The sequence below is a fragment of the Episyrphus balteatus genome, chromosome 3 (genome assembly GCF_945859705.1).
Source record: "Episyrphus balteatus chromosome 3, idEpiBalt1.1, whole genome shotgun sequence".
Lineage (NCBI taxonomy): Eukaryota > Metazoa > Arthropoda > Insecta > Diptera > Syrphidae > Episyrphus > Episyrphus balteatus.
This window is the reverse complement of record NC_079136.1, coordinates 95,938,850-95,966,154: the sequence shown is the minus strand read 5'-3', so window position 1 is coordinate 95,966,154 and position 27,305 is coordinate 95,938,850. Positions and strand designations below refer to the sequence as shown.

The 27,305-nt window shown below is 30.0% G+C and overlaps 1 protein-coding gene across 2 annotated transcripts in view; it reads left to right on the top strand.

The window, feature by feature from the left end:
• The first annotated feature begins 14,118 nt into the window (after positions 1–14,118).
• Positions 14,119–27,305, top strand: part of LOC129914740 (bumetanide-sensitive sodium-(potassium)-chloride cotransporter) — a 38,587-nt gene continuing 25,400 nt past the window's right edge. Inside the window, exon 1 of one of the 2 annotated variants that reach the window (XM_055994090.1) lies at positions 14,119–14,695. In XM_055994090.1, the coding sequence (XP_055850065.1) occupies positions 14,466–14,695 (230 nt within the window). In that variant the 5' untranslated portion in view covers positions 14,119–14,465. Of the gene's footprint in view, positions 14,696–23,462; positions 23,942–27,305 lie in introns of those variants that run through there. The other variant, XM_055994092.1, reaches the window with a different exon arrangement.

Here is a 27,305-nt window from a genome sequence, read left to right as displayed (position 1 = left end):
AAATGCTTTTTACAATGTTTTGCTTGTACTTAAAGGATCTCTACAAATATAAATAAATGTCCCCTAACTTCGCTAAGGCAAACATATAAAACTAAAAGCTTTTCGCGCATGCGCCTGAAATTGAACTTCTTTTTTCTCATACAGAGATACAAAATAAACATTTATGTAAGTCGTTATTATTTGAAAGTAATATAAAACATACTTTGTAATATTTTCAATCAAAAACAATGATTCAACAATTTTTTAAATCAAATATTAAAATGCAGTAACTATAACACATCTATTTTGTGGAATATTTGTTTAAAAAGGCAAAACCGTTTAACTGCGGTTTATTTGAAATTCAACGTAATGTTTTTTTTTATTTAATGAATATCACGACTCATATACTATTGACATAATTTCGGTAATATAGAATTATAATAATAAATGCATTTTAGGCAATTGTATAAGTTGTAGGTACATCTACCATACTAAAAAACCTACCTAAGTAATTTTTGAGTCTAATAATTTTCGAATTGGATAAAAAAAAAATACATAGCATTCATAAAGATTTTGTAAGCAGTTCTAATACAATTTCTTTTGCAAAGCCATTTAAAAGAAGTCAGTTATTGGCTTTTATTTCTTGTGCTTCTACAATGGAATTTCATGTGGCCGTATTGAAATTTAAACGAAATGTTTACATTAATGCTTGTAGAAATTTTTAGATTCCACTTGCACTAGGTTTCTAGGAAGCGGTTAACGAAAGTTAAGCCTCGAAAGTTTGAATTTTCGATTCACAAACTAAATACAAGCCCTGTAGAGATAATAGCTGCAAGAAATTAAAAATCTTAACCTCGTGGAAGTAAAATTGTTAGTTGGGATCATCTATATTATCTTCTGCAATTATACTCACCAGCCAAATCAAAATGCGGGCATGCGGTAACCCTACTCTACTGAATACATCCAGCATTGTACTTTCCCTAAACCTTTATGTTTAATGATAAAATCCATTAATGATTTTAACTTCATCTTAAACAAATGCGCTATTATATCATTATATCATGCCTATCAGCCGGCGATCCAGGCAACAAAAGATCTTTAATTTCTATCCCTGCAGGCTTTATTTCCTTTTTAATATGCCATTTTCACCCGTGTGTGTTATAACCTTTTCTTATCTTTCCCAGTTTTAATTGACCCACTTTATAAGATCGAAAAACAAAAAAATTGCAATTTCACTTTGAGGAAGGTATGGGGGACATGCTGCCCCCCTGCAACCCCCCTGCTTGGGCACACTATAGTATTTAGGGTGGGTGTCTTATAATTCCAAGTGAAAGTGCTTACCTATTATTCAAATTCAGAATGAAAAAACAACCGTGAGGCTTAATGCCTTTTTGATGTGAGTGTTATAGCCTCTTTTAAAAGGAAATAAAGCCTGCAAAGGATATTTTGCATACATATCCACAGCATATTGATTACACAAACAATCTCCGGCACAACAAAGTATGATTAAGTTCATTTCTGCGAACCTGTACGTATGTATGTATGTACATAGGTAAATTTTGAAAATTATTTGTTTTACTAATAAAAATTTTGAAAGTTTGTCTTAATAAATTTGTTTACAAATTAAGCTTAGTTAAAATTTTTAAAAAGCGAGAGTGTTTTTTTACTCGTACAAATTGACAGCTATGTAAAGATGCGAGAAAAGGTATTATTTTTTTTTTATACAAACCATCTACATATTAATACCTTTCAAACAAAAAAAAAATAACCAAAATCGGACCAGCCAAACGCGAGTTTATCGGCCACACACACTAAACGAACTCATTTTTATATATAAGATTAATAAAATTCCAAAGGTTGTCTTAAAAACTAGCAAAGAATTTTTAACCGTGTACAGTTCAACATACTCGACAGACAAAAGTATTAGAGCTCAACATTTATGCAAACAAGTGCGACCCCTTTTAGAGCCTTATTGTTTATTTTTCCATGTGATGAGTTGAGGATAATCAGTAAGGCAGTTTAATTATCTTGCTATTTTGTGAGAGTAATGTATTTATTTATTTCTGTTTGCAAAAAGTCAGTTTGTTTTCACTTTCATTCAGATTAAGCTGATTTCTAAATCGATTCTTATCCAGTTTAAGCAGTTTAAACCCAGATTAGGCTGCACTTCGTTTTCCAATTTACGTCCATTAAAAAAGTGTCAATCTTGGTGGTATAATAGACAATAGACGACTAGACAACGACTTCGAGTTAGTGATGAAAAATTAAATGAAATTTAATTATTTTTCAAAGGAAGCAACACAATTTATTTAACGATCAGGTACCTAATTATTATAAAATGCATTTGTAATGTTTGAAATGGAGTTCTTATCTTGCGTTTGTAATCAAGAAATGATATACCGGATATTTCCCAATCCTTTTCTTGGCGAATATCTAGTTCCTTTAGAATTAACTATATGTACCATGTACCTACTCTATTATATATGAAGAACGATCTTTGTTCAATTTTTTTGACCTTCACAAAGGCGCTTCTTTAAAAAAAAATCTTCCTTTTAAGCCATACTTTCACTTTTTTAAAAACGGCGATATTTAATTATTTTTTCCTTTTCAATGAAAATTTCCTAGACACATTCGGATCACGTTCGGGTCACGTTCGGGTCACGTTCGGGGCACATTCGGGACATATTTGGTAAATATGCACTATGTGTGTACAATGTAGGGTAGAAGGGGGAGGATTTGCCAGGATTTAGGAAAATGGACTTAACGCAAAGTTTTTACGTTTCTTTTAATTTTTTTATATCTGATATTATTATTGACTTTATTATCTTCACTTAAATATTTTTTTCATCTTGAAATATTAATTATTTCTATTTTTAATAATTTATTCAAAAAAACGAAAAGTGATGTGGAAAACCTCCCCAGGTGGGAGGCTTTGCCACGGGGGTGGGGAGGGATTGCCAGTTACCTAAATATCAAAGTTAATACAAATAAAACCAGTAATCATAAACAAAACTTCTTTTTAGCTGAAAATACGAAGAAGGGACTGATTTTTTAGAATCCTGCCATCTTCTTTTAAGGAAGCTCGCTTCTGGCAAATGTACCCCATGTGTACCAAGTTCTAAAGTTTGGGTTCAAATTCGTGTCAATAAAATTTTGATTGTTCTCTTGACAATTTTTCTTTTAATTATCGATTTTTAAAGTTATTTCAAAAATTGCCAAGTAAACAATCAAAATTTTATTGATACGAATTTGAACCCAAACTTTAGAACTTGGTACACTTTTACATCTCAGTACTTTTTGTGCCAGCATAATTTCAACATAAGAGAACTTGGCTCTTTTTTTAACAGTATGTTTTTGTTGTGATTTCACTACTTTTTGCAAGGTATGGCTGTAGAATTGAAAATCTCTATATTTGATGAAAATTCAGTGAAAATGGGGGCGGTTGCCACGCCCCCTGGCTGAAATTCTCAAATTTAAAATTTTTTCCTTTGTATAAACTACCATCTCTACCATTCTACCAAATTTCAAGATTCTACGATAATCAGAAGTGCTCTATAATATTTTATGAAAATTCAGCGAAAATGGGCGGCGAAAATGGGCGGTTGCCACGCCCCCTGGCTGAAATTCTCAAATTTTAAATTGTTTCCTTTGTATAAACTACCAGCTCTACCGTTCTACCAAATTTCAAGATTCTACGATAGTCAGAAGTGCTCTATAATATTTTATTAAAATTCAGCGGAAATGGGCGGTTGCCACGCCCCCTGGCTGAAATTCTCAAATTTTGAATTTTTTTCTTTGTATAAACTACCAGCTCTACCGTTCTACCAAATTTCAAGATTCTACGATAATCAGAAGTGCTCTATAATATTTGATGAAAATTCAGCGGAAATGGGCGGTTGCCACGCCCCCTGGCTGAAATTCTCAAATTTTAAATTTTTTCCTTTGTATAAACTATTAGCTCCACCGTTCTACCAAATTTCAAGATTCTACGATTATCAGAAGTGCTCTATAATATTTGATGAAAATTCAGCGGAAATGGGCGGATGGCACGCCCCCTGAATTGAAAATCTCAAATTTTCGATTTTTTCCTTTGTATACACCACAAGTTCTATCACCGTGTAAAGTTTCAAGTTTCTACGATATCGGGAAGTTCTCCATAATTTTGATGATCTGTCAGTGAGTCAGTTACGCTTTTTGCTATTTTTGAAGCCCTCCTATATCTCAGAAACTACTCATCGTAGGAGGCTGAAATTTTGTGAGGTGTTTGGTTTTGACCAGCTCAACAAATGTAGCGAGTTTGAAATTTCTAGCATCTTTGGTGTGGAAGTTAGAGGGGGGTCGAAAATGGCCTGAGTTGTTTCCTGTAAATAAGGGTGTAGTGCCAAAGTTGCTAGAGAACTTGGCTGGGCACTCCCGTGCCCCTTGACCTCGCCCTTTGATCTTTAAAAAGCTCCGATTTGTTGTTAGTTCTTTCCTTTATCCAATCCATAATTCATGTAGTTTCATTTTTTGTTTGCTTCAATTATATTATCAACAATACAGTAGTTGCACTTATAAATAAAAATTATAAGTATACAAAATGTAACTTTATAAGTAGGTAAATACATGGTAGCAGACACTTAGGTTCTTGGGTAAAATAAGTGCATTTATTTTTAAATAAATCGGAAGTAAGTGCTTTTAGTCAGCTGGAACTAGGTTTATCATATTTGAATCTGGTGCGCCTGGTTCAAACGAGTTCACTATGAAAAGGTATCTTATATTCATCGGTATTATCATTTGCACTTGAAAAACTTAATTTCTGTCAAAACAACTTCAATTTTTCGTTTCAAAATTCGAACTTGTTTATAAAATGAACATTTTTACAACTATATAAATACAGTTTGATTTATAGCTTTCCTGATTAGGGGAAATGAGATATCGTCGGCCTCATAAGGAAACCTCGAAACTCCACTTTTTTTCAAAACTGACTTTTGAATGCCATTCTTTAGAAAATATGTCAGCGGAGCAACACAGAAAATTTGGGGTCATTCCGAAAACTCTAAATAGACTTAAATTCAAATTTTGCACAGCGCTTTTCTTCCCAACTACTCTGTTGTTTGTTTATTCTCTCTCCTGTAAAATTTTGATTTTGGGAGTTATGAGGTTTCCTTATGAGGCCGACGATATGTATAATTTCCCATAAATAATTTTCAATGAGCGAAAAATGCGATAAAAGGACAAGATCGGAGCCAAAAAAGTGAGAAAAGCGATATATGTAGATACAAAGTGCGCGGTTACGGAAGCACACAAACGGATGGCAAGGCGAATAAAACCTCCATTTTTTTTTTTACAAGAAACCAATACTTGCTCTTAAAAGCAAATAAAAATGCGTGCCGAATTGGAATATAGACCAGTGCCGATGCCTTCAAAAACATTAAAAAGTACAAAAAAATCATAGTAGGATGAAACCCATTGGAAAAGGAGGGGAATAGGATAAGAATGAAAGGAAAAATAAATTACGGGCGAGCCGAGTTCGGGAAGTGGGTGGGTTGAGTTTTTAATGGTAAAAAATGGTATATCTCGATTTGCGGCAAAACTACAAATCCTATAGAAAAAAGTTGTATGACAAAGTTGTAGGTAATAAAATGATCTACAACTTTTGTATCAACAATTTTTTCACATAACCTCAAAATTTATGTGAAAAATTAAAAAAACCGAGTTTTTGGTTTTTTATTTTTATCTTTTTCAAAAACAAAAATTTTTCTTCGAAATTTGGTGAAAACTTACCTTATTATGTCCCAAATACACTGTAATTTATTTAATTTAAAATATTAATTTGTTCACCTTATTTTGACTTAATACCAAAAAAACACCCTAATTTTCAATCGATAATTCACGTGTCAAAATATCAGCTTTTTTCAAAAAGTCGGTGGGCATTTCGTTCTTTAAAATGTCTATTTTCTGATGGTGTAAAAAAAATTTTACATTAGTATATTATAGAACATGTTCTAGTAAAATTCCAAAAATGAAAAAAGCTTGAATTCGAAAAAAATTTGTATCATTGTTTACAATTTTGGCCTATTTATTCAAATTTACACTTTAATTACTCAAAAAACGTAAGACTAATCAATGTTACATGAAATCTTACGTTTTTTTGAGTAATTAAAGTGTAAATTTGAATAAATAGGCCAAAATTGTAAACAATGATAAAAATTTTTTTTCGAATTCAAGCTTTTTTCATTTTTGGAATTTTACTAGAACATGTTCTATAATATACTAATGTAAAATTTTTTTTACACCATCAGAAAATAGACATTTTAAAGAACGAAATGCCCACCGACTTTTTGAAAAAAGCTGATATTTTGACACGTGAATTATCGATTGAAAATTAGGGTGTTTTTTTGGTATTAAGTCAAAATAAGGTGAACAAATTAATATTTTAAATCAAATAAATTACAGTGTATTTGGGACATAATAAGGTAAGTTTTCACCAAATTTCGAAGAAAAATTTTTGTTTTTGAAAAAGATAAAAATAAAAAACCAAAAACTCGGTTTTTTTAATTTTTCACATAAATTTTGAGGTTATGTGAAAAAATTGTTGATACAAAAGTTGTAGATCATTTTATTACCTACAACTTTGTCATACAACTTTTTTCTATAGGATTTGTAGTTTTGCCGCAAATCGAGATATACCATTTTTTACCATTAAAAACTCAACCCACCCACTTCCCGAACTCGGCTCGCCCGTAATTTATTTTTCCTTTAATTTTCATCATATTCACCTCCTTTTCCAATGGGTTTCATTCTACTATGATTTTTTTTTGTTTCAAAAATTATCGACCCTGGTCTAATAGTTCGTCACACGAGACTCTTTAATGAAGCAATTATGTAGACATTTGTTTTAGTTTTCAAGAAAATATAAAATGTGATTCCCCGTAAAACTGATTTTTTTTCTTACAAGGTTAACCTTTTTAGTAAAGTTCAAATTTTCAGAAATTTGAGTAATGCGTATGGAATTCTTTCGAGAAATGTCTCACCTCATTATTTTTGTGAAAATAAAACAGGTCTAGGTACGTTGTACTGTAATTAAATTATTTACCTTCGTGGAAATTCTGATGAAGAAGAAAAGATAATAAAAACCAAACAAATGGCGGTATAGTAGAGTGGAGCTTTTTTGTTAAAAACGTATGGTCTTTTCTGAACTTTATTCTGATTATTTTTTTTTTGTCTTAGAAAATGAAAATCGAAATTATTTAAGTTTTGCTAACCCATCTGAATTGACTTATTCTTTTTCGTTACTTGTACAATAACTTGTTTCTTATTCTTAGTACTCTCTTGGAAAAATTGTAGATAGTCCATGAGAAAAGAGAAAGCAAGAAGCCACTGAAGAACACACATTTTAACAAAAATTGACCTACTACTGAAGAAAACTTTTTTTTTTATTTCGAGTATTTTTAAATGAAAATCCCATTTTACTTATATTTAAGTAGAAATGATCCTTTATTTAAAACCTTATACAACAAGATTTCGTTATACATTGAATTCTTCTTTAAAACTTAAGCGTGTTGATGAAGTTTATTGTTTTCATCAATAGTTTTTGAAGAATTAATTTTCAAGCTTTAAATTTCAAAATTTAAATTTAAAAATTGTTAGTTAAAAATCATTATGCAGAGAAATATTTAGCGCACAAAAAAATTTAAGCGCGATGAGAGAATGTCAATGAGAGATGGTCGATGTAGTATGGGCAGAATTCAGCCTATTTATACAAAATTGTTAGGGTAAGGTGGTACAAGAGTGCGCACTTTAGACAAAATACCAAATAATACAATAACAAAAAGAATGTTACTACTTTTTTAATATATATTTTTTAGTTTATAATCAAAGCAACGAAAAAAACTTAAAACTGGTAATGAAAATGTATTAATTCAATAGTTATAAACAAAATACAACATTAGGTCATTTGCGCACTCTTTTACATACTATTGTCTAAGAGTGCGCGGCTTAGTTTGTAAGAGTGCGCAGCTGCGCACAGGTGTAAGTTTGCACAAAAGTCGCAAGTAAAACTTCCTATCTTTAAAGATAAACAGAGTATTTTTCGACCTATAACTCCTTGCATGAGGAATATTCTATTTAGTCTTCGATTAATGGTTCCGAGAAAATTTCAACATTTCCTAGTTACTTCCATTAGCTTGTTTTTTGCAAAACTTGTATTTTGTTTCTTTTTGATAAAAATTGCTTTTTCTAGCTGCTGCTTGCTGGTATATGGACAAATGCCAGTTACAAGCAAATGCCTCTTACGCACGTTCAGACATGTAATCAAAGAGTATCAAGGGGCACTATAGTGCCCAGCCAAGTTCTCTAGCAACTTTGGCACTACACCCTTATTTACAGGAAACAACTCAGGCCATTTTCGACCCCCCTCTAACTTACACACCAAAGATGCTAGAATTTGTTACATTTGTTTAGCTGGTCAAAACCAAATACCTCACAAAATTTCAGCCTCCTACGATGAGTAATTTCTGAGATATAGGGCTTCAAAAATCGCAAAAACCGTAACTGACTCACTGATTCACTGACTCACTGACAGATCATCAAAATTATGGAGAACTTCCCGGTATCGTAGACACTTGAAATTTTACACGGTGATAAGACTTGTGGTGTATACAAAGGAAAATTTGAGATTTTCAATTCAGGGGGCGTGGCATCCGCCCATTTCCGCTGAATTTTCATCAAATATTATAGAGCACTTCTGATTATCGTAGAATCTTGAAATTTGGTAGAACGGTAGAACTGGTAGTTTATACAAAGGAAAAAATTTAAAATTTGATAATTTTAGCCAGGGGGCGTGGCAACCGCCCTTTTTTGCTGAATTTTCATCAAATATTATAGAGCACTTCTGATTATCGTAGAATCTTGATTTTTGGTAGAACGGTAGACCTGGTAGTTTATACAAAGAAAAAAAATTAAAATTTGACAATTTCAGCCAGGGGGCGTGGCAACCGCCCTTTTTTGCTGAATTTTCATCAAATATTATAGAGCACTTCTGATTATCGTAGAATCTTGAAATTTGGTAGAACGGTAGAGCTGGTAGTTTATACAAAGGAAAAAATTTAAAATTTGACAATTTCAGCCAGGGAGCGTGGCAACCGCCCTTTTTTGCTAAATTCTCATCAAATATTATAGAGCACTTCTGACTATCGTAGAATCTTGAAATTTGGTAGAACGGTAGAGGTGGTAGTTTATACAAAGGAAAAAATTTAAAATTTGATAATTTCAGCCAGGGGGCGTGGCAACCGCCCTTTTTTGCTGAATTTTCATCAAATATTATAGAGCACTTCTGATTATCGTAGAATCTTGATTTTTGGTAGAACGGTAGACCTGGTAGTTTATACAAAGGGAAAAATTTAAAATTTGACAATTTCAGCCAGGGGGCGTGGCAACCACCCTTTTTTGCTGAATTTTCATCAAATATTATAGAGCACTTCTGATTATCGTAGAATCTTGAAATTTGGTAGAACGGTAGAGCTGGTAGTTTATACAAAGGAAAAAATTTAAAATTTGACAATTTCAGCCAGGGAGCGTGGCAACCGCCCTTTTTTGCTAAATTTTCATCAAATATTATAGAGCACTTCTGACTATCGTAGAATCTTGAAATTTGGTAGAACGGTAGAGCTAGTAGTTTATAAAAAGGAAAAATTTTAAATTTTACAATTTCAGCCAGGGGGCGTGGCAACCGCCCTTTTTTGCTTAATTTTTAATCAAATATTATAGAGCACTTCTGACTATCGCAGAATCTTGAAATTTGGTAGAACGGTAGAGCTAGTAGTTTATAAAAAGGAAAAATTTAAAATTTGACAATTTCAGTCAGGGGGCGTGGCAACCACTTATTTCCGCTGAATTTTATAAAATATTATAGAGCACTTCTGATTATCGTAGAATCTTGAAATTTGGTAGAATGGTAGAGATGCTAGTTTATACAAAGGAACAAATTTAAAGTTTGAAAATTTCAGCCAGGGGGCTTGGCAACCGCTCATTTTCACTGAATTTTCATCAAATATAGAGATTTTCAATTCTGCAGCCATACCTTGCAAAAAGTAGTGAAATCACAACAAAAACATTACTGTTAAAAAAAGAGCCAAGTTCTCTCCTATGTTGAAATTATGCTGGCACAAAAAGTATTGAGATGTAAAAGTGTACCAAGTTCTTAAGTTCGGGTTCAAATTCGTATCAATAAAATTTTGATTGTTTACTTGGTAATTTTTGAAATAACTTTAAAAATCGGTAATTAAAAGAAAAATTGTCAAGAGAACAATCAAAATTTTATTGATACGAATTTGAACCCGAACTTTAGAACTTGGTACACCCTTACATCTCAATACTTTTTGTGCCGGCATAATTTCAACATAGGAGAACTTGGCTCTTTTTTTAACAGTAATGTTTTTGTTGTGATATGTATTTCACAATGCACTTTATGACCAATCTTCCGTGTTCCTCAAATGTTTTCTTTTTGTCGACTTTTCAATATCCAATACTTTGTTTATTGTAATTTTTTGTTGTTTAGCGAAAAATTTAATTTGTTTGGCAAGAAAAATTAGAAAAAAAAAGAGCTAAAAAACTTAAACTTAACTAGCACCTTTGTTTACAAACACATTTGCATGAATTTTTGACAACAGATCAAACTCACTTAGATCTTTCCAAAATAAGTACATTCAGTCTAATATTCCTTTTCAAATCGTAGATAATCGCTTTGCGCACTCTTATCGACCGCGCAATCTTATACCATCCTACCCTAGTATCTAAAATTCGATACAAATCTTTAAAATTTAAAATTTTGATTGATTTGGCTTGAAGCAACATTCTAGCTTAAGTCTATTGGAAGAGTGTTCGTGATTAAAAACATTAACTAATGACTAAAGTCACATACATTAAAAATAAGTAACAAAAAAAAACTTTCCCTTATATTCCATAAAAACTTCTCATGTAGGTAATTTAGGTAAAAAAAAAAAAAAAACAACAACACATTATTATCAGTTAAATTCCTAATTAAATCTTCTTAATTATTGTTAATATAGCCCTTCAAAGTTGATTAAAAGTTTCTCTATCCCTTGTTTTATCCAATATTTACCCGAATTAATTAGTTAAACTTATATAAATTAATTAATCACTAAACTTGTGATGCTATGCAAATATGTATATTAATTTATAGAATCTCCTATATTATTATTATTTGGTCATATTGCTTGGGAAATTTTAATTTCTGCTGGAACTGATGGAGAAGATTTCACACGATTCTTCTAATAATATCAACAAATCTTCCCCACGCTTATCTAATCATTTAATTGAAACTTAAAAAGTACTGTGTGTCCGTTAAATTTTGTACCAAATACATATAATTCTTTTCTAATGAGAATTAGAATTATTTACCTACTATGGCAACAAACTTTAAAATTAAGATACAATTAAAATACGGCCGTAATTGATTTACTTGGAGCCTAGCCAACGATCATGGTTTTGGAAACATTTGATTATGTATCCAAAGGATTGGAAAAGTTAATTTTGTAGTAAAAAGAACTAACAAATGCATTATTTATTTAGCTAAATAGGCCTTTCTCATTGAAATCTGATCTAAGCAATGAAATTACTTGCTTGATCAATATTATTTGCAATAGCCATACTTGCAAGCGAATTAAATCGCCCTTTTCACTTTTCTCTTAAGGAACTACATATCGCACCCTCAGTGCAAAAGAGCGATAAGTCAAAAAATGACATTTTTGAGATAATGATGAGGAAATGTTGCTTTTTAAATTACCTTTCTTTTGAAGGGCTTGTTGTTAACGTAAACGAAAAATTCGAAAGATTATGACTGTTTTTATCCAATTCCAACTACACTTAGGAGCAAAAAAATGGAATCAAAATTTTCGTTCTGTAAAAACGATAATTTGTCAGGATGTAATTGACATACATGAATGTCAATTGCACCATTAAAAAGCTTGAAACAACAGCTTTAAATTAATGCTAGGAACTTAAAAACCCGTTCACTTTTTAAAGATCCAATCAACATAAATGAAGTATGTAAGGAAAAAAGACCTGAATTTGAAACAGAGAGTATCTGTAAAATTCAACATTAAAAAACAATTAAGTGGAATTTATTGACAGACAAAGTCAATAGTAACGTTAGGAAAAAAAGACTGAAATTCAAGAAAATTTAACATTTACAAAAAAAAGAAGTGCAGTTTATTGACAGATAGCGATGATACTATCGTATGCACTTTGATGTTTTTACCAACAATTCAAAGTAAAAAATTCAAGCTTTTAAATGAGACCATGAGACTTGAAGAAACATTATTTTATCCATTGCAATTTTTGTTTTTAATATAAATAATTTATTTGATTCCGTTTTTTTGCTCCTAAGTGTATATTAAAAGTCAAACTCTTTCCTAATTTAAACAATTTAGAGCCGATTTTTCAATCTTCTAATAAACAGTCAGTTAACTGTTCAACGAATAAATCTATTAGGCTCATAAACAATCGGATAACAACATTGAATTTTTCAATCAAGAATAATTTATTCTACAGAGTAACAAAAAAAAAATTGTCAAATTCAAAAATATTCAAAACTAAACGTCATTTTTATTTATAATTGTTTTTGTTTTCTTGTGCTTCTCTGTATTTTTTGTCAAAATTATTTCAAAGCAGCTTTGACAATTGACACAGTATTTTTATTGAAATAATTCCTTAGAATAATTTTTATTCGTCTCTGAAAGAAGCAGATAGTTTTATTCATAGGAATAAGCTATATCTGCCTGTTGAAAAAATGATTTTTTCTCTATCAGGGGAATAAGTACTAACTGACTGTTTAACTGACTATTGAAAAATTGGCCCTTAAAAAAATAAATTTACTAAAACTACAAAATAAACATAATGGTTCTTGTAATAGAGCTTTGACATTATGGAAATTGCTGTCCCATGGAAAGTTATAGGGGAAAGTTTAGAGTCAGTATGTATTTTGCAGAAGCGTTTTCTCGAAATGAACTTTTTTTAAGTTCTCGCTCTTTTGCACTGAGGGTGCGATATATTCATCAATTTCAAGTAGGTATAAATAAATTTTTTATTTATAGCGATACAAAAAAAGTTGTATAGCAGAGTTGTAGAGAATTTTTAGGTGAACAATATTTTCTCGGAAGGTTTTTTTTCATACTTTTGATAAAAAGTGCTCAAAACTTAAAAATTTTCATTTTTTTCGTTTTTTTTTCCACTTTTTTGGCTTGTAACTTTTTTAATATTCAGAATATCGAAAAAATGTTCTTAGCATAAAAGACGCGAAATTTAATTGTCTTAATTAAAATTTAATTTATTTTGCGTAACCAACTTTTACCTTGGATCAACAGAAGTCGAGATACTTCATAAAAACTAAAATTCAAAATGGCGGCCAAAAGGTGAATTTCACGAGTGCGAAAAATCAGGGTTATCATATTCACCTAACTCTCTATCGAATGAGCGAAAAAATTTGGGGGTGGTACAAATTGTGGGTCGCCCAAATATGAACATCATAAATGCACTGGACTTTACCATACAAAACTATGTATGGAAGCTTAAATATAGTGCATCTCCTTTCAAGGATTTTTGTGATTATATAGTCTATTTATATGAAGGAAAAGAAAACTGTATGCGCTGTTAACTTAAATTTTACTAAATGCTCCAAATATCCGTTAGTTGAAATTGTAAATTTTCATTAGTATATGTATAATGTCTTAGCACTAGTCTTTAAGTTCGGCTTACAATTCTATCCCTCTTGGTAAATGCGGGCCTGTTTACCATTGAATCGTGCTTTTTATTACTTGATTTTTGGCAATATAATTGATAATGATTCATGACCATCATTGTTTATGGAAAAGAGAGCTTTCTCATTGATCGCGACTCTCTCTAACCCGAATATTATCTTGTCTGCTTAACACTTGTTAGCACCGCGTCAAGCCTCTCAGGAACCCAACAACAATACCATCACTTGTACTCCAAAGCCAATTTATATCTTAATTAAAAAGCTTTAAGAAAAGTTCTCCCACGTTTGCTGTTCGATAAGACGGCTCATATTACAAGTAGTATTGCTGAATCTCAAGGGATACTTTTCACACCAACCAACGAGAGCCGATAAAAGTACCTGCGTTGGGTGAGCCAACGGTTAATCGCGATCTAACGTTCGTTCAGTATTGAAGTTCTATACAATACTCGCGAAGTGATTCGGTCTGCTTGTCTGGGTTATGATAAGAGCGATCGTCTTACAGAATTGCTCGATATGAATCGCAATGGGCGATAAATAATATTTTTAACTGACGAAAATTCATAGTTATGAATTTTAATTTTTAAAAAATCAAAATTATTTTATTTCGATTTGTTTTGTGTTTTGTTCAATTTTGTGTGTGCCAAAGAAATAAATACGTTCCTTGTAAATTTGTTTTATTTCGATTCGTTTTTATCTTCGTTTTAACTTTAATAATTTTGTTTAAATTATGACTGATCGGTTTAGTATAAGTAAAGTTAATATGAATGGTGGCGGTGGTGAAAGCCTGAAGGTAAATGGCGATCCAGTTGACGTGGTTGGGGATCTTCCTTCGGAAAGGACTAGCACCAGTCCTGGAGTTGGACTTAAAAGATTTAGCCTTTTGCATCGAAATGTTTCCCATAATAATGATCATGATGAAAATAATTCAAGGAAGTTCAGTTTGGCACAGTTGACTAGGTAAGTTCATAGGTTTTTTTTTTCTGTGCAAAGATTTAAAAAGCGAAAGTTACAATATTTGACAAATTTATTCTGTTAGCGTTGGTGGATAATATTTTTTAGGATTTAAATGATTGTAGACATAAAAAGTTAGTATTAAGTTTTAAAATTTACGATTTTAAATAAATTGTCTCAATAAATAACGAGTCTAATAAAGCAAAAATAAACAAAATTACTTTTTTTGTCGTATTTTTTATTTTTTATATTTTACATACAAGCTTTCATATGCGTTTGAGTCAATTATATATGAGTTTTTCCTTTGAACCGACGATATAATACTTTAATAAAAATGGTTATAAGAAATCTTAATAGTATTTATGTCAACAGTTTGGTTTTAGTAAATATTATGTTTAAATAATAACATTTGCAAATTTCCTTTAAAACAGTAATTTCATAAAAAGAAATCGTTTAAGCTTTTATTTTCAACTGAGAAACAGATCGAACTACAACTTCCACGTTTTATTTTGTTTACTTTTGCAGTTTCTTTGTAGCAAAATTAAGATGATTCAACTTTTTTTTTCTGTAAGAATGTGGTGCTTAAAAAAATGTCTTTATTCTAATTAAGCTTAAGATAAAGCTAACTTATGTGGTCCCTCACATTTTAATTTTACAAAGAAAAACTAACACAACAGCTCTTTTTTTTTTAAATATTTAAGGCTAATCCTTTAAAATAAAACTTTGCTTAAAACAATTTTATTTGTGTTGTATTGGTTGCTAAAATATTATCCTTTTATAATATTTAGATGCAAAATTTGAGGAATGATTTAAGGAAGAACACCAAATTTGCATTTCACAAAGATATAAAAATGGAGTTCGTCAGATGAGGAAAAATATTTATCGATATAAACTTCCAGTGTTTTCTCCAATAATGTAATTTCAATAAGATATGCAAATGTGATGCTTGAAACTCGAATTTCTTCATTCAACGTTTCATTCGAAATATTTTAGACAACACTGTGATAAGCTTTAAGTGTATTTTGAAAATTCAAATATTTAAGGTTAATAAAATAGGTAAAAATTTAAGTATTTGATGCTTATAAAAGTGAAATAACAAAATTGTTCTATTTTGAAACTAAAAAATAATCGCGCAAAATTTTAAACGATTAAGTAAAATGCTAAAGCCATATAAGTAAGATACTAAGTTAAAAAGCAGTCAGTTATTTTAACGTCAATGTCAAAATCGCAAAAACCTAAAAATCATCAATAGATTACAAAAAATTGGTTTCTCAAATGAATTCAAATTTTCAAATTTATTTAAAATGTAAATTAAAAATAAATAACATATTTTTGTAAGAAACAAAGATAAATTAACGATCAACCTAAAATTGTAGTCGTTAAATAATAGTGATAAGAGTGATAAAGCACCTTTTAAAGTTAAAACAAAATCCTATCGTCATTCACAAGTCACAAGAAATTATTAATTTTGTGAGTTTTTTGCATTCCAGTCACAACTTGAGATATCCTTAAGAGAAAACAACATTTTAATTGAAATTGAGCTCCAAAAAAAGTGTGCAGTTTAATTTCTTTGCATTTTTAGAAAAAAAATTCAAAATTGTTAAAGTCGTTTAATAAAAAAAATTGAAAAAAAATTTTGGTATTCCATTTTGTATCAACTACTAATCAACACTTTAAACTTGAATTTTTTAATCAAAATCGTTTAGTTAGAAAAGATAATGTTCTAAAATGTTTTTTTTTTTTTTTTCATTTTAAACATGTCTCAAGATTATGAAATATTTGAAAATAAAAAAAAAAACTGTGACCCTCTAATTCTGTTGAAAGTTTGACCATTTGAAAAAATGTTACAGTCAAAATTGATCGTTTAGTGGATAGCGGTAATTTAAATATCATTAATTATAAGTTCTTAATAATACATATTTTTGATGTTTTTGGGCAAGTCGTAATTTTGTATTGCTTTTGAAATTATAGAAAGGATTTTTACTTATTATAATCAATAAAATAAGAACAACAAAAAATAATAATTTTTCTAAGGGCCAATTTTTCAATAGTCAGATAAATCTCAGATAGAGCTTATTCTTAAGAATAAAAGTTTTTTTTTATATTGACATTTATTCTTCTGATAGTCTAACTGACGATTGAAAAATCAGGGCTAAGACATTTAAAATTAAAAAAATTAGAGATTGTTGAACACGCGTATATCTGACACTCGCATTTCCTAAGAACTTTTCTTTAAATTTGCTCTTGTTAACTTGATTCTTAGCTAAATATTGAAAATTGATAAGTCTCTTCCTTATTGACCGCAACAAGATTGAAGAAAAATAAAATAAAAAAACCAAAAACACAAACAAAATTTAGTTTAGTTGTACTTTATTTATATTTTTCCAATACTGAATGCATTTCGGAAGGCAATTGGAAAAATATAAATAAATTACAACTAAACTAAATTTTATAAGATTTTAAGTTATGCTTTTCGCGGGTATCAATCATTTTAAATTTAATTATTTTTTTTTTTTTTTTACGCGGTGAGTTTCCTAAAATTTAATTAAACTTAAAATAAACTAAATTTTGTTTGTGTTTTTGGTTTTTTTATTTTATTTTTCTTCAATCTTTTTGCGGTCAATAAGGAAGAGACTTATCAATTTTCAATATAATCGAGACCACAAATTTTGTTCCTTTTAACAGATTAAATTGTTAATAAAAATATCGTTTTGTTATTCTTAGCTAAATGTTTGTATGGACTTAGAATACACCGTTAAAAGTTAGACACAAAAACTTCTTTCTGTCTTTTATTGGCATATAAATTACACTTGTCAACAAAATTGAACTTTTTTTTGCCACAAAAACCAAGATATACTAAAAGTTTTTGATGTCCTAAACTCGAATCTAAAGTCAAAAAAATTTGATTGGCCTCCGTTTTCGAAATATTATCGTTATAAAATCTTAAAAAAACGTAATTTTGGACGTTTTCGAGGCTATACTTTTATATGAGGTAATTCATTATTAGAATTATAAGAACAGATATTCTTCTTTCAAAAACTGTTTAAATTTTCCCGATATATTTTTTTGCATTTTATAACGGTACTATGTCAAGAACGAAGGCTAATAGAATTTTTCTGATTGCAGATTCGAGTTCAGCAACCCAAAAACCTCTAGAAAAGTATATCACAACAAAAACATTACTGTTAAAAAAAGAGCCAAGTTCTCCTATGTTGAAATTATGCTGGCACAAAAAGTATTGAGATATAAAAGTGTACCAAGTTCTAAAGTTTGGGTTCAAATTCGTATCAATAAAATTTTGATTGTTTACTTGACAATTTTTCTTTTAAATACCGATTTTTAAAGTTATTTCAAAAATTTGCCAAGTAAACAATCAAAATTTTATTGATACGAATTTTAACCCAAACTTTAGAACTTGGTACACTTTTATATCTCAATACTTTTTGTGCCAGCATAATTTCAACATAGGAGAACTTGGCTCTTTTTTTAACAGTAATGTTTTTGTTGTGATTTCACTACTTTTTGCAAGGTATGGCTGTAGAATTGAAAATCTCTATATTTGATGAAAATGGGCAGTTGCCACGCCCCCTGGTTGAAATTCTCAAATTTTAAATTTTTTCCTTTGTATAAATTACCAGCTTTACCATTCTACCAAATTTCAAGATTCTACGATAATCAGAAGTGCTCTATAATAATTGATGAAAATTCAGTGAAAATGGGCGGTTGCCACGCCCCCTGGCTAAAATTCTCAAATTTTAAATTTTTTCCTTTGTATAAACTACCAGCTCTACCATTCTATCAAATTTCAAGATTCTACGATAATCAGAAATGCTCTATAATATTTGATGAAAATTCAGTGAAAATGGGCGGTTGCCACGCCCCCTGTCCAAAATTCTCAAATTTTAAATTTTTTCCTTTGTATAAACTAGCATCTCTACCATTCTACCAAATTTCAAGATTCTACCATAATCAGAAGTGCTCTATAATATTTGATGAAAATTCAGTGAAAATGGGCGGTTGCCACGCCCCCTGTCTAAAATTCTCAAATTTTAAATTTTTTCATTTGTATAAACTACCAGCTCTACCATTCTATCAAATTTCAAGATTCTACGATAATCAGAAATGCTCTATAATATTTGATGAAAATTCAGTGAAAATGGGCGGTTGCCACGCCCCCTGTCCAAAATTCTCAAATTTTAAATTTTTTCCTTTGTATAAACTACCAGCTCTACCATTCAACCAAATTTCAAGATTCTACCATAATCAGAAGTGCTCTATAATATTTGATGAAAATTCAGCGGAAATGGGCGGATGCCACGCCCCCTGAATTGAAAATCTCAAATTTTCGATTTTTTCCTTTGTATACACCACAAGTCCTATCACCGTGTAAAATTTCAAGTTTCTACGTTAACGGGAAGTTCTCCATAATTTTGATGATCTGTCAGTGAGTGAGTGAATCAGTCAGTCAGTCAGTCAGTCAGTCAGTTACGGTTTTTGCGATTTTTGAAGCCCTATATCTCAGGAACTACTCATCGTAAGAGGCTGAAATTTTGTGAGGAGTTTTGTTTCGACCAGCTCAACAAATGTAGCGAGTTTGAAATTTCTAGCATCTTTGGTGTGGAAGTTAGAGGGGGGTCGAAAATGGCCTGAGTTGTTTCCTGTAAATAAGGGTGTAGTGCCAAAGTTGCTAGAGAACTTGGCTGGGCACTACCGTGCCCCTTGATTTTGGTTCTTGCTGCAAAAAAAAGTTTAGTTTGGTTGACCATACTGTTTCTGAGTCAAAGACCGCTACTTAAATTTTAAATATCTCGGGCAGTAAAAGAGATATCGGAAAGATTTAAACATTTTTTGGAAGAATAAAACCAGCACTTATAGACACCGTTACAAATTTAATTATAATGAATTAACCCACTTAAAGACAAAATACAAATTGTTTGACTTCAGATTCGACTTCAGCAAATCAAAAACCTATAGAAAAGTTTTTTTTTGGCTCTTGTGGCAAAAACTTTGTTGACCAGTGTTATTAAAGATTCATCAAACTGAAACCGATAAAATTATTTGTTTTCTTTTTTAACCCACCGCTGACTTGAACAAAATAGAAAATATTCATACACAGATATGAATAAAAAAAAATTTATTAAAAATGGTGAAAACAAAAACCGTCAACATGTATAGTACATAAAACATTTTTGACAATGCCTAAAATTTATCTTAACAAAAGTTATACCCTGCCTATTATTGCCATCAATTTAATCTAATTATGCTGAACAATGATTATGTACTTGAATAATTACACTGGTCAACAAGGTTTTTGCCACAAGAACCAAAATATACTTTTCTAGTTGTTTTTTGGGTGCTGAATCCGAATCTGAAGTCAGAAAATTTTGATTGGCCTTCGTTTTTGAAATATTACCGTTAGAAAATGTCAAAAAACGTAATTTTGGCTGTTTTCGAGGTTCTGTTTTAATGTGGGGTAATTTATTACAAACAAATTTGTAAAGGTGATTATAAGAATAGATATTCTTCTTTCAAAAACTGTTTAAATCTTTCCGATATCTCTATTAATGCCCGAGATATTAAAAATTTAAGTAGCGGTCTTTGAATCAGAAACAACACTGGCCAACCAAATCAAAATTTTTTTGCCACAAGAACCAAAATATACTTTTCTAGTAGTTTTCGGGGTGCTAAACTCGAATCCGCAATCAGAAAAATTCTATTAGCCTTCGTTCTTGAAATATTACCGTTATAAAATGCAAAAAAAAGGTTTTTTTATAACGGTTATATTGCAAGAACGGAGGCTAATAGAATTTTTCCGATTGCGGATTTGAGTTCAGCAACTCGAAAACCTTCAGAAAAGTATATTTTGGTTCTTGTGGCAAAAATTCTGTGACCAGTGACTTAAACTTTAGATTAAGTTTAGTTTCTGTTTGACTTATTAAATGAAACTTAAGATATCTCGAGCAATAAAAGAGATATCGGGAAAATTTAAACAGTTCTTGAAAGAAGAATATCTGTTCTTATAATAACCGTTACAAACTTTTTTATAATGAATTACCCCACATAAAAACAGAACCTCGAAAACAACCAAAATTACGTTTTTTGACATTTTCTAACGGTAATATTTCAAAAACGAAGGCCAATCAAATTTTTTTGATTTCAGATTCGGATTCAGCACCCCAAAAACTACTAGAAAAGTATATTTTGGTTCTTGTGGCAAAAAAAAAGTTAAATTTTGTTGACCAGTGTTATTTATTGTTATTGTATAGACAAAATTGTAGAAAAATGCTGCTTTTATTCATATTCTATGAATTTAAATAAAATATTTTTTTTGTTTGGTTTATTATTTCCTTTCATATCAAACCATCAAATATCAATTAAGTGAAGCATCTACGCATTATATTATAATAAACGCAAAACAAAACAAAAATATTAGTACAGTTTCTGCTCTCTTTTTGACACCTACTTAAAAAAGTAAAAAAGAGTTATTAAACACTGGGCTTTTTTGAATACAAAAATAATAAGAACACAAAATATCACAGAGGATACAATGTAGCATTGTGTTTTAAAACTCCTAATAAAATGGGAAAGAAAATATTTTAAAAGTAAAAAATATACATATCCCTAGACAAAATTAGCATAGGGATGAACATAAGCATAGGCTGTTAAATCAACATTATTACAGTTATTATTAATATTTATTATTTTTATTTCTATGCTTTCAATAGTAACAAAAAAATCCACAAATTAATCATTAAGCACTTCCTTCTTATTGGGCTGGTCACTCGGGTGTATACGCATTTTTTTGTTTTGAGATTGGTATATGCTTCAAGATTAACTATTTTATAATAAACGTTTCAATTAGCGCGATGTAAAAAATACGCAGGCGGATGGCGTCTTTTAGGAACAAACTCGTTTTTTATATTTTTGATAATATAAGTACTAATTATATCAAAGGAATACACATTTTTAGATTCTCAGTAACCGCATCTGAGCATTGCTAAATGAAAATTCATACATCGAAAGTAAAAAAATTAGGAAGACATGGCAAATATTTGCCTAGAAACAAAAGAAATGCGTCAACATGGGCGTTTACACGAATGCACGCGCTCAAACTTTTGCTCCACATTGCATGCTATTTTGCAGTGCAATGTGTTTGTATGTAAATGCAACAAAATTATTTTTTGTTTCTCTTGAACGTAGTGAAATTTTGTAGTTAAATTTATTTAAAATTGGGAAATAATATTCGGAAAATATAATTCCTAGGTTCTACCGATTAGTAGGTATTGGCAAAATGGCACAGAGTTTCAACCTCATTCAAATCATTTACAAGACATGTTAAGTCCTTCGAAATCCCTCCATTGGAATTTTAAGAGTATTTTTTTCTCGATTAAAAAATAATAAAAGTATTAAACTAAGAATTGGTAACTAATTGGTGGTTGGGTATTTAGGTGCACGTAAAAGGTCTGTCAAGGGTATTTTTGTAAATAGGGGGCGTCAGAATCTGGTTATTTAGGTGTTTACTTAAAGCATTTGGACTCATTTGCCGGGTGTTTGTCCACGGGTAAAATGTAAATGTTTACTAGCACTAAATGGATTTTTAGAAAAATGATGCTGTTTTTTTCGACAAAAAACACTAATACTAATGCTGGCAGGCGAACGCATTTGTCATTGGGAATATAATTGTAACATTAAAGGAATCTCACGATCTCCTGTGAGCTCTCGGCTTATAAAGAATTAGTTTTCACTTCAAGAACAAGGGGAAAAATAAATCCCCTAATTTTTTCCGGTTTTTATTTTGACGCCTCATGATGGTTAAATTTTGAAATAGATACATTATGTTGAATTATGAGATCATTTTTTTAGATATGTTTTTTAGAGGAAAGAGTTTAATGAGATTCTTGTCTGCCTTAATACCGTTTTCAAAAAGGTATAAACCATTTTTCTAGGTCCAGTTGTTTTGGCAGGATTGACCTGACTGAACTGTCCTGACTGAACCTCTGGTCCTAGAAAAATCGTTTTACCTTTTTAAAAACGGTAACAGTAATGCAGACAAGAACCCCATTAAATTTGTTTCCTTTAAAGCTATGTATATATAAAAAATGACCTCATAAGTCAACAAATACCTTTTTCAAAATTTAATCATCGTTGGGCGCCATCTAGCATGAAAAAAAAATTTGTAAAAATAAGGTATTTTTTTTTTTTATTATTTAGAAATAGTTTTTCCACTCGATTCTCGGAAAACCCTTAAATAACAAACGCCCTTCTAATTATATTCATACTTAAAACTTTCTTAATTTTTGTTTGGCTAAAATAAAGGTGTTATAATCATATCGATTCACTGTTCTCTAATGTAAAATGCTTTTTTCAAACTTGACATAGATTTTAACTTCAAACCAAATGCCCAAATATAAATTCCAAAATCGATATAATATGTAATGCCTTTCAAAATCAATATATGAGTACACACAGATCACACCGCAGACATTAAAAAAAAGAAAAAAAAAATCATTCGTATATTTCAACTCAAAAACTCACAGAGACGAAATGTTTATTAAAAAGATAAAAATAGATATTTTGTGGAAAAATACATTATATCCGTGCAATTAAATTATATATTTTTTTGTTTTCCTTACTTACTACTTTTTTGGCATAAAGAGCATTCCTCATTCATTTTGATCTTGAGTATTGAAAGTCTTCCTCGTTCCAAAATATAATAATATAAAAGAAAATAAACCCATCAAAGTGAATGGGATCCGCCTGGTTATAGTGGCATCGACTACGGACGATTTTATTAGGTAAAGTGGTCTTTGTTGAGAAAAAGATAAAAATGTGTCATCCAGCTGTTAAGTTTAAAAACCAGCTTGCAAGTTAACTTGCTTAATTTTACTAGTGTTTTGCTTCTTTTATCTTAAGTTTTCAATTTTGGATATTTGATATAATTTCTTTTATATTCGTCTGTAAAAAAAACTTCGCTGCTTTTGTAAAAATTGTACATAAATGTGAGGTGTTTTTTGTTAAGTGATTTCGTGTAAACATGACAGATAAATTGAGTGTTTCCAACATTAATATGATCGGTATTGAGGATCTTGAAAAAGATGAACAAGCTGATATTATTGGTGAACTTCTGTTTGAGAAGAAAAAAATCAAACAAGGATATTCGTTTAGAGGATTAAACCTTTTACGACGGAAATCGGTTCGCTTAAGTCATCAAGAAGAGTATTCAAGAAGATTAAGCTTGTCACAGTTGACCGGGTATGTTTTATTTTATTCAAAAAAATATGTAAGAAAACATACAATTCTACCCATCACATACAAACATTGCATACATTTTTAAATGCACCAAACACATTTTTGTTCGCTTACATAATTCGACTTTATTAAATTCTCTCAAAAATGGCGGTCTATTGCGTGTTATTAAATACATAATACAAGGTGACGCCCTATATATCCCGGTTACTCTTGTTTGTTAAGGATTTTAAATGATTTAAAATAAAGGCTCTAAATGCTTTTTTGATTTTTAAACAAGATTAACCTTAAAGAGATAGTAAATATGTGTGTTATTCTTTTGACAATACAAGTTTTTTTAAGACCTTCCATGGCAAGGACATTGCAATTTAGACAAAAAAAAAAAATATCTTCATGTTTCATTACTATTTTTTCTTTCATTTGCTATAAATAATTTCTGATCTGATGAAAGAAAAACATCGGAAATACCACAAAACATCATTCAATTATACTATACACAAAATCAATGGATAGCGGTTTTAATTAACATAGACTGACTTATTACTTACATGAATGTATATTTTTTTTTTATCGTACACACCACCCGTATATATAATATAGTATCGTATAGGAGTATTATAGGTACATTCTTTTAAGTTGAAGTGTTCTTTCAAAAGTGTTTTTGTTTGTATTCAAAATCAACGCACAATTTTCAATAAACGCACGTTTTTTTAAACAAAAACATACAATGATATCACAATTTAAAACATAGGCCGTTGATCTTAGAGTTTATAGTAAAAATGATTTTGAGTAAAAAAGTTCAATATAATGTACAATTTATTTTTCTTTTTAATTTTTTGTGATTGATTGATTTAAATTTAAAAAAAATGTTGTTTGATATAACGTTTTTTGATAATTCAATCATTGGCTAACACATTCGTTTTTTCAACCCAATAATAAACCCAATAAAAAATTTTCAAAACAATTCCTGTTTCGAATTCATTCACTATACGATTTTGGTATTTCAAATTTGTATAGTTTTTTGCTCTTTTTTTTTGTATAACGGTAAGGTTATACAAAACTAGGTATTAATGAACTAGGAAGAAGTTGGAAGTTTCTAATGGCACCTACATCAAAAAGTGTTTAAGAGGTAAAGCACTGCGAATTTTTGAATACAAAAAATAATTAGGATACAGAGAGGATACTATTTAGCATACTAATAAAATTGAAAAGAATATATTTTAAAAGAATAATAAACAATAAGAATATCCCTAGATAAAATTCGCATAGACATCAGCACAGACTGTTTAATCAACATTAAAAATGAATTCCAAGGAAGTTTCCTTTAAAAAAATGTTTTTCAAAATATTGAACAAAATATATACCTATTAAAGGTATCTCTATATTAAATAATTAAAAGTTATTCCTGCGAAATTAACATTGAAATGTTTTTTTTTTTTATTTCTATGTTGTTAATAGTAACACGAAAATGACTCAAAATAATCTTAAAAACAATTCATTCTTATTGGGTCACTCGGGTGTATACGCATTTTTTATGGTAGGTATATGATAAGATATACTATTTTATAATAAACTTTTCAATTAGCGTGATGTAATAAATAAGCACCTTGCATAGATTGATATTTTTAAAACTTTAAACTTTATTATACAATTTTGGTATTCCAAATTATTAGTCAATTAGTCACAAATTAAAATAGATAATATGCCATAGAATGTTGAATTATTTCAATACCAGAATAAAGATTATTTTAAGAAAAATATTGATTTTTATTAGATAAAATAGTTTCTTATTCTTAACCCTTTCGGATCCAGCGTTACTCTCATGTAACATATTTTTAAAAATTCGTAAAAATTATTCCATTAAATATTTTTTTAGGTTTCGATGGCTTAATTGAAAGATAATAATGCCTAGTTACTGGATTATTACAAAAAGTTAGTCAAATATCATACCTTTAATTTTTGTTTATCGAAGAGGGACTGAAGTTTACATTTTTTTCTTTTTTTTGCAAAAAAAAAATTTTTTATACAGGGTGTAACAAAAGTTAACGTCGAAACGAAAACGGTAGATAGGGTAGGTGGTGACAGTTATCAGAAAAATAATAAAAAAAATCGCAGCCATATATTTTGGGAGTTATGGGCATTTGAAAAAAAGTCGAAAAAATGGTCACCCTGTGACGGTTTTTCATGTGCCGTGACTTCAAATCTTAATTTTTCTCATTTTTTTCTTTTGTTACGGAACCTTGAATAACCCTGCTATCAAATGCATTCAAAAATTTTAACTCAGCTGCATCAGTTTTAAAGAAAATATTACTTTTTTACCCAACTTAGTACTAAAAAATTTTACATGACTCTAATTCAATGAGCCGTAGTGTAAAAAAAAATGCACTACGATGTTTCGGCAAGTTGCCTTAAAAGTTGGTGTGTTCAATTATTTTTTAAAGTTTTGAATGCATTTGATAGCAGGGTTATTCAAGGTTCCGTAACAAAAGAAAAAAATGAAAAAAATTAAGATTTGTAGTCACGGCACATGAAAAACCGTCACAGGGTGACCATTTTTTCGACTTTTTTTCAAATGCCCATAACTCCCAAAGTATATGGCTGCGATTTTTTTTATTATTTTTCTGATAACTGTCACCACCTAATCTATCTACCGTTTTCGTTTCGACGTTAACTTTTGGGACACCCTGTATATGGTCATATTTTTGAAAAAAAAAATATAAAAAATGTTAATCCAGAAAGTGTTTTGTTTTTTGGCTTAGAAGAAGTAGCATACATTATTATTCTATAAAAAATTATTTTCCCAGTTGTCCGACTTTTTTTGGTGGTCGTAGGCAGTGCATGTTACTTACATACAACAAGAGAGTAACACATTATTTTTGTTATTTAATATTTTAGAAAATAGCTTTTTGCTATTCATATTTCTTAGTTGTGATGTTTTTGATACGATCGATACTGAAAAAAACATTTTTTAATATTGATTTTCTTAGCTTGGGTTCGAAAGGGTTAATAGATTTGGTTTTAGTCATAAAAATGTTTTCTGATACGGTTAAACAAATCGAAACGTTTACGGAGAAGTTAAACAAAAATAGGAAAATTCATTATACAATCTCTCGAAGGTCTTACCACCAAAATTTTCGAATTCGGACAGTACCTAATAACAATTCTTGCTGTATCTACATTACATCGACATCAAATTTATCCCTCCAGCAAATCAATCACTGCACACAATTCTACACAAGGATTTGAATAATTTATCCCATTATGATTGGTTCAATTACAAGAAGATTTAACCCCATAGACTTTCCGATTTGTTTGGAAAAGAGAAATTAATTTAAATTTGGGACGAAGTCAAAACGGTTCTCAACTCTAA